The 8,077-nt window shown below is 46.7% G+C and overlaps 1 protein-coding gene across 2 annotated transcripts in view; it reads right to left on the bottom strand.

Annotated features, from left to right (window-relative positions):
* Positions 1–3,658: 3,658 nt before the first annotated feature.
* BRINP2 (BMP/retinoic acid inducible neural specific 2) overlaps positions 3,659–8,077 on the bottom strand; it is a 46,969-nt gene continuing 42,550 nt past the window's right edge. For both annotated transcript variants that reach the window (XM_006033246.3, XM_025214996.1), the window contains exons 7-8: positions 6,648–6,870; positions 3,659–5,372 (exon numbers count right to left, since the gene is read on the bottom strand). In XM_006033246.3, coding sequence (XP_006033308.1) covers positions 4,256–5,372; positions 6,648–6,870 — 1,340 coding nt within the window. In that variant the 3' untranslated portion in view covers positions 3,659–4,255. The remainder of the gene's footprint in view (positions 5,373–6,647; positions 6,871–8,077) is intronic.

Raw genomic sequence — 8,077 nt, 5'->3', positions numbered from 1 at the left:
AACGGGAGGATGACATCCTGGGATTTGCCTGAGAAGTATCTATGGATGTAAGCCAGAGTTTTGCTTACTTTGCCAGCTGCAACATCACATCGGTGGCTCATATTCATATTGTGGTCAATCATGATCCCCAAGCCCCCTTCGGCCATGGTAGTAGCAAGCGTAGCTCTGCCGAGCCTATAAGCATGCTGCAGGTTTTCTTCCCAAGGTGGAGTACCTTGCATTTTTTGGTGTTGAATGCCATCAGGTTTTCGTCTGCCCATTTTCTGAGCCCGTCAAGTGTGTGTGTGTGTGTGTGTGTATGTGTGTATACACACACACACACACACACACACACACACACACACACATATATATATATATACTGTTCCAAACCAAATCTGGACTGTGAAGTAGAAGATCAGTTGCTGCCCCTGACTGCCCTTTATTGTCTGTAACAGAGCTTTGGCTTTGGACCAAAACAGTTCTTCCTTCAGGGATGATTTTATTTCTCTTAGTTTTTTTCCCTGTTATGTGCCCCAGAGTTTCCTGGTTTTGGCTGGATCTGGATTTCCTGAGATCCATGTTCTACAGGAATCTCCACTTATCTCTGTAGAACCAAAAGATCTGGATAGCATAGGTAAGTTCTGCCCTGATGCCTTTACCTGTAGAAAGATTGTGAAGCTGGGAGAACACTCCAGCATTTTAATCCTGCCTCTGACATTGACCTCCTCTGTGGCCTTGGGATTTGCTTTGACCTCTCTGTGACTCTGTTTCCCCATTTATAAAATGAGGATAAAGCTGCTTTTCTGGATCCTAAGGTGTTGTGGGAAACACCAGATACTTATTGGTTGTCATTGGTTTTGGAAATGGGAAGTATTGCATAAAGTGTTCTTACTCCAACTGAACCAATGTTACATCTTACTCCAACTGAACTAATGTTACATATTAATGCTTGGCTCTTACAGAGAAGTTTATGAAGGATGTTGGTAGCATTGTCCCCATCTTGCAGATGGGCAAACTGAGGCATAGGGCAGGGAAGTTACTTGACCAATGCTATCCTGTAGAGCAGAGCAGGAACCAAACAAAGATCACCTGAATCCAAGTCCAGTGCACTATCCACTAGAGTTAGGAAAATGCTCCTTCTAGACACAGGCCCTTATATGCATCCATCAAGGTCAACATCATGCGAATTTAGGATGGATATGGAGCCTCCAATATGGTTGGGAGGAGAAGTGAAGCTAAAAAGGCAGTGAGCCATGCCATCCGTGGTAATACCCTTTGTTGGCTATCCTGGCCATAGACTTATATGTTTTGGGTTGGGTGCAATTTGGATGGCTTAGTCCAAGGCCCCCATGCAGGGATGGAGCAACATATCCGTTGACCCTAATAGATAAGTCTAGTGAAAAACGCAGATGGTTGCTTTCCAAGGACAAATACTAGGGACAATCATATACAGCGTTAGCTAATGAATTATTCCAAGCTAAAGGGCAGAGCCTAAGGAGTCCTTGGCCTGCTTGACTCCAATACAGGCTTCTTGAACTAGAGCTTTCCACCTGGAACTATAAATCCTGGACTGGGATTTTGGCTATCCCAAATGGATTCTCTAAGGGAATCATTCTGGCAAGACTTTCAGGCTGAGCCACTGAGAATCAGATATTCAGACCTAAAACACCCCCCCTGGGATTTGTCTGAAGTTGTAGCTCAGTGGGAAAAAATAGACATAAACTGAGTGTAGCCTGCACAGATCAGAGAGAAACCTTGACATTGGGGGTGGGCCACAAAAAGGGGCTTCTCACAGGGAAGGTATAGCTCATAGACAGGTAATCTTTCATGTATTCACATGTGAAATACCCTTCTTTGAACATGAATATAGTACTCTTTTGCCTCCTAGTATTTCCCAACTTGGAAGCCAGTAAAAGCTGTATATTGTATTGATAACAGCAGCACTGGAGGTGGGAAAATTGAGTCTGGATCTACATTGCTGTGCAAGCTTTCTGTCATGGTTTAAGAGTCAAGTGGTAAACCGCATCTTGCTTTTATAGCCTCACTGAGCCATGAATGGATACCACCCACCTCTATCTTGAACAGTACCATAACCATTGGGCAAAATTGGGTGGGGAAGGTGACTAGATCCAAGAGCAAACTTTAATGCAAAATGGGAAAGGAAAAAGTGAATGCAGAGGAAAACAAAACAGGATGAAGGAAAAAGAAAAGAGCGCATGGTCAGGAAGAATCCTGGCAGGCAGTCCAAAGAGCAGTTCGGAAATACAATTACCATATTTTTTTGTGCACAACATGCCTGAAATATACAGTGCACCTTGTTTTTGAAACAGAAAGAAGACATTTTTTCCCAGATTTATGACTGCATAGAGTGCAGCCTAATCTTTAGCTGCCTCGCCCTCCCTTTCCTGCTTAACTAAAACCCTAGCTGCTGCTGAAGACTGGTCTCCATGGATAGACATGATTTTAAAAAAGATCTAAAGAGTCTCCAGGGTTATGAAATAGGAGGGGAGACGCCAGAAGCAGATAGCAGACAGTAAAATTACCCAAAGAAATATTAGCTTGATTAGTGAACATCAGGACCATTAAAACAGACAGATAATTGTTAACATCTGGGCAGTGAAGAACAATGAGCTATTAAGTCAACTGACTCCCTTGGCTTGCTTAATACATGCATTCCAATTTGGGGGGCTGATTTTTGGGGAAAAGGTGCATGTGTTGTATGTGAGAAAATACATTATATACATATGTATGCAGATACACATGCTCTTCTGTCCATATCACCAACCCCAACCATCCCTCTCACCATATATTCTCTCCCAATCCCATCAGATCGCACATCTATACACCTACTTGTCCTGCACACACATCCACATCTCTTTATGCAAATCCACTACCATGACTCTCTATTCATCCATATCTACCAATGGATATCCACATGTACCCACCCCACCTCCTCCTCTATGCCCATATGCATGTAATTATGCCTTTCATCCATTCATACTGCATTTTCCTGTCCATATAAACCCAGCCTTGCCCACATGCATTTATTGAAGCTTATTCTATGCCCCTCTTGACACACACGTACGTCCTTTCACATGCACACACACACACAGAGTGTATCAATTAAAAAGCCATACCCAAAGATTACATGTTTTTTTCTTTTTTTGTTTTGCTCAAAAAGGCATTTTCTTAAAAAATATATTAAACCAATACATTTGACTAAGATGTAACTCAGCTGGAGCAATTGTCAAGAAAGGAATCCCTCAAATAAATAAATACAGTTTAAAAAAACCCAACAACCTATTAAATAAATGCATAAATAAAAAACTGTAAAGGAAAACTACACAGAGAGCTCCATCTCTGAATGCCATAACAGCCGCCTGCATGGCTGAAGCCAAGTCACTTCCTGTGTCAATAGCAGAGCCATTTCCATCTCCACTTAAAGTAACAAGGTGCAGTTTCATGACATTGAGTGACAAAGGAGGGTGATGAGCTCACCCCTTACACAGGGATAATAGGGGAGTTCAAGCAGGTCTGCCTGCCCCAGGGATCACCAGCTCGGATCAGCCAGGTTCTCCCAGACATCCAGGGAATGGTATCAGGAGAACGCGCAGACGGGAAGATGGGAAAGGCAAGAGAATACAAAGACTTAGAAAGGTAACACAGAATGCAGTGGTAATGGTGTTGGTAGAAACTTCTGTTAAAAAGAATACAAAAGTGACTGCACTGAGGGAGACCACAGCTGGCTTCTGCCCCAGGGATGGTACATGTGAAGCCCTTTGAGCAAATTTGGCCTCCTGCATGTCTGTGGTTTTGTTCTTCTTCCTGCTCCCCTCTCTTTGCCTGGAGTGCTGGCTGGGCACCAGCAGATAGGTCTCCTTTCTAGTAGATTTTCCTCCTTGAAGTTTTCTCTCCCCACAACTGATCCCTCTTCCTTTACTTTGGCCTTTTCACATGTCAGGTACTAATGATTTTCCTGCCTGGTCACAACGTTATCTTGTAACTCAGAAGGGAAAAGAAGCCCATCAGCAGTTGCCAGGCAGTTACCAATGCATCTTCTAGCAGAATAGGCCTGTCCCATCTTCCTCAGCTGCTTCCTGAAGGCCTGTTTGGCTCCTTGCATCACTCAGGCCCTGCCATCTCCCTGGCTGGTCACTTGGTGTCCTGTGGAAGCACGCTGTTGGCACTGAGATAAGGCCTTTTGAAGTCTCAGCTCCCCAGCCCTCCTTCCTTTTCCTCACACTTCTCCAGAGATGTCATGCAGTCCTCAAGGCTAACTGCACAGTTTGCCTGTCTCATACTCCACTGGGTTTGGCAGTTTGGCATTGAAGGCTCTCAGGGAGGACTGGATCCTTGCCACCTCATTGTTGGCCAGTTTGAGCCGGTGCCGGAGCAAGCAAGAGAAAAGGTCAAGCCGGGTTTTTCCAGGTGGTGAAAGTCGATTCACCCGGTCCCTGATTTCTATGAGCTGTAGCAGGGCTGAGTCCTGGGAGCCTTGTGTGTATGGGTAATCTAACTGAAGGATCAGGTCCCGGATGGCATCTGGATCAAAGGGCAGGCTGAAACCAAAGACTTGAAAGCTGTTGATCTTCATGTAGCCCAGATTCTTAGAGGGATCCACCATCTCTAGGGGCTCATAATAGATAGTCTCATTGGAACTGTCATCCAGAGACTTGATTCGGCTCCTCAGATAGACATGGACTGTCTCAAAGAAGGTCTTCCACCTGTTTCCTAAGGTGAGTGTCCAATTTTGGCACTGGGCAGAGGCATCGACATTAGTCCTTTCCCAGTCTGTGAAGCCACTCTCATTAACGGGCATAAACCAGCTCTCTGAGTGGCTGCCCCCAAATGGGTTGACATAGATAGCCATGACTGGCTCCAGGGTGCTGTTCTTGGTGAGGCATATCTGGAGGGAGAGGGCCAGCATGATGTGCACCAGCCCTGGCTTGTACTTGTTGCTTTTCAAGGTCAGGAGCATGCGTTTCCTCCAGGAGGGATCGAACCAGCTCCCTAGGCGCATATCATTGCTGATGAATATGGAGTGCACCTCAATGCGGCTGTCCCGTTTCTGGAGCAGATACTTGAGCTCCAAGTCCTGCAGGTCAGTCTCAAGCCCTAAATAGTGCTCTAGGGACTCTGCCACCTCTGGCCGGCAGAAACCCTGGTTGAGCACGTAACCTGGGTTGCAGGCCCCACAGCGTGTGCTGTTATCATCAGCGCAGGTGGCACAAGCTGACCCTTCACCCAAGGCACATGGTATGGGCCCCTGGCAGGACACTTGGTCATAAGGGCAGGTGCAACTGTGGCTTTCTTCCAGGAAAGTCCCAGGCACGATGGTCTCACTGCAGTACAGGAGTGACTGAATGCGGTTCCACCAGTAGGGTAAAGACCTAAGGAACAGGAGGCAAGAAAGAAAAGGCTTTTTAGGGTGTGGACAGCATTAACAACCAAAGTGTTTCAAAGGTCCAGATGTACACACATGCACACCCTTTGAAATGCTTCAAAAGCAATGAAGTACTTCAGTGCTCTGTACATGTGTATACTGTAGAGAGTGTGTCAGGGAACCTCTGGGTCCTCCAGAATCCCACATGTTTTTATCTCCCTCTCTGCATACACACACACAGGGAGGAGAGTGGTGCAGACTGTGGGCATTCTGCTGGCCAGAGTTGGGTATACCCTCCAAGATGGAGCAGAAGGTGGAGCCAAAGTGGGAGGTTGGTAAGCCCCTCTCCTGACAGCTACCTCCCCCACCACTTGGGCTGGAAGTGGTAATGGCTTTCCAGCCCCCATTCAATGGGTACCTCTCCAGTTCCAGTGGAGACATGGGTCCAGCATCCCAGTTCTGGCAGGGAGTGGGGCTCAGGGAGAGCAGGTCCCCACAACCTCCTGTGATGCCCCCTGGGTGGAGAGCAGCAACACTGAAGCACTCTATCCAGGGAACACTACAAGGGCTGCATGTGTATCCTCCAATTCATAACGGGACTTGAAATATTTCCAAGTCTGGTGCGCTTGGATATGCTTCAATTGTTTGCTTATTGTTTTGATGCTAGATACTAGTGGTGGAGATTGAATCCTCAACTGAGCCATGGCCTAGGCAAAGTTCTCCACCTCCCAACCTGCCAGTAGTAGCTCCAAGAAAGATAAAACAGCTCAAGTCTCTATGTCCCCCTCTGCCTTTGGTCTCTCTACTGAGTGAGCTGCCATGGTTGGAAACTTCTAGTGGACACCATGTAGATAGAGTGAAACTGATCACTTAAATCCAGTTTGGATTATAGAGCAGTATTTAAGTGGATAAGGTTGCCCTTGCTCCACTAACCCAGTCTGAAAAAAGGCAATCTAGAGCAGTGGTTCTCAACCTTTTTTGCACCAGGACCCATTTATAAACATCAGTGGCCAGTCCTGACCCGCTGCCCCCCATCCCAGGCCCTAGCCCCACAGTGTGTGGAGCAGAGGGGGTCCCAAGCAGCCCCTTGCAGCCTGCAAGGGAAAAGCCATGGTTTCCCATGTTTTCCCCTTTAAAGGAGAATCCATTTTGTTAATCTGTTTTTAAAGTTTGTTCGCGATCCTTTCATATATTCTTGCGACCCACTTTTGGGTCATGACCCATGGGTTAAGAAACACTGATCTAGAGCAGACTCCCTGGACTTGCTGATAAGACTCTGTACCTCTCTTTTGGCAGTTTGAAGCGAGGTTGCCGGTGGCAGCGTTTGCTGAGGTTGAAGAGTCGTCGGACAAGCCAACGGGTTTTCTTGGACAGCAGCTTCAAGCTGGTGCCCAGCTGCTGGTAGCGATGCTGAACATCAAGGTCCATCACCCAGTACTGTGAGATAGCTGTCATGTTTAGGAAACGGTCTCCAGGGAGTCTCTTCACCAGGGTCTGGAACTCCTCTGTAGAAAGAGAAGGGACAGTCAGCACTGTAGGGAAGCCATGCTGCAATCCAGGTAGAGTAAATGGGTGAGGGAGGGTCTATTGTTCAAGCTAGAATCTTTCCCCTTCCCTGCTTTTCAGTCTAAATACCCAAATTTTAGCCACTGCTTGGTACTCAACTAACCATGGAAGTTCTTTGCAAGGAACAGAGCCCTTCCCACCACCATGACACCAGCTTTGTACTTGGTTCTGGAGTGCATGTAGATTCGCTAGACTGTTGCTAATGCACGCTAATACTTTACTGCTAGACAATCAATCCTCACAGTGAGCCCCACAGCGGGGCCACGTTCCCTATTCTGGTAGGTAGGGAAACCAAGACAGAGGGATTAAATAACTTGCTCAAGATTTTAGAGCCAGGATTAGAACTCAGCATGTGTCCTGCCTTATTGCATTGTCCTCAAATTGCTGGATCACATCATCCTTGAGGAAAAATACATGTGGACTATAGGCTTCCTGCCATAGGACCAATTCTTTTGCAATGTGCATGTGCAGTATATAGCATAATTGGGTCTTGATCTCTAGTTAGGTGTGTCTGTGCACTAACACAATGCAAGTAACAATGGTAGCAACAATACCCAGCTCTTACATAGCATTCTTCATCTGTCCATCTTAAAGTGCTTTATGGAGCAGGCAGGTTAAATTATCCCTGCTTTACATATGGGGAAAGTGACTTGCTATTCAACAACAGAGCCAGGAACAGCAACCCAGGTCTCCTGCATCCTAACTATGTACCATCCACAAGGTTACACTGATGTAACCATCATAGATTCATAGAAGTTAGGGCCAGAAGGGACCTCAATAGATCATCGAGTCCGACCCCCTGCATCGGCAGGAAAGAGGGCTGGGGCTAGATGACCCCAGCTAGATGCCTATCCAACCTCCTCTTGAAGACCCCCAGCGTAGGGGAGAGCACCACCTCCCTTGGGAGTCTGTTCCAGACCTTGGCCACTCGAACTGTGAAGAAGTTCTTCCTAATGTCTAGTCTAAATCTGCTCTCTGCTAGCTTGTGGCCATTATTTCTTGTAACCCCCGGGGGGCCTTGGTGAATAAAACCTCACCAATTCCCTTCTGTGCCCCCGTGATGAACTTATAGGCAGCCACAAGGTCGCCTCTCAACCTTCTCTTGCGGAGGCTGAATAGATCCAGTTTCTCTAGTCTCTCCTCGTA

This window comes from Alligator sinensis, unplaced genomic scaffold (assembly GCF_000455745.1).
Source record: "Alligator sinensis unplaced genomic scaffold, ASM45574v1 scaffold899_1, whole genome shotgun sequence".
In the NCBI taxonomy this organism is placed as follows: Eukaryota; Metazoa; Chordata; order Crocodylia; family Alligatoridae; genus Alligator; species Alligator sinensis.
Note: the sequence above shows the minus strand (reverse complement) of the source record. Positions and strands in the feature narration are given on the sequence as shown.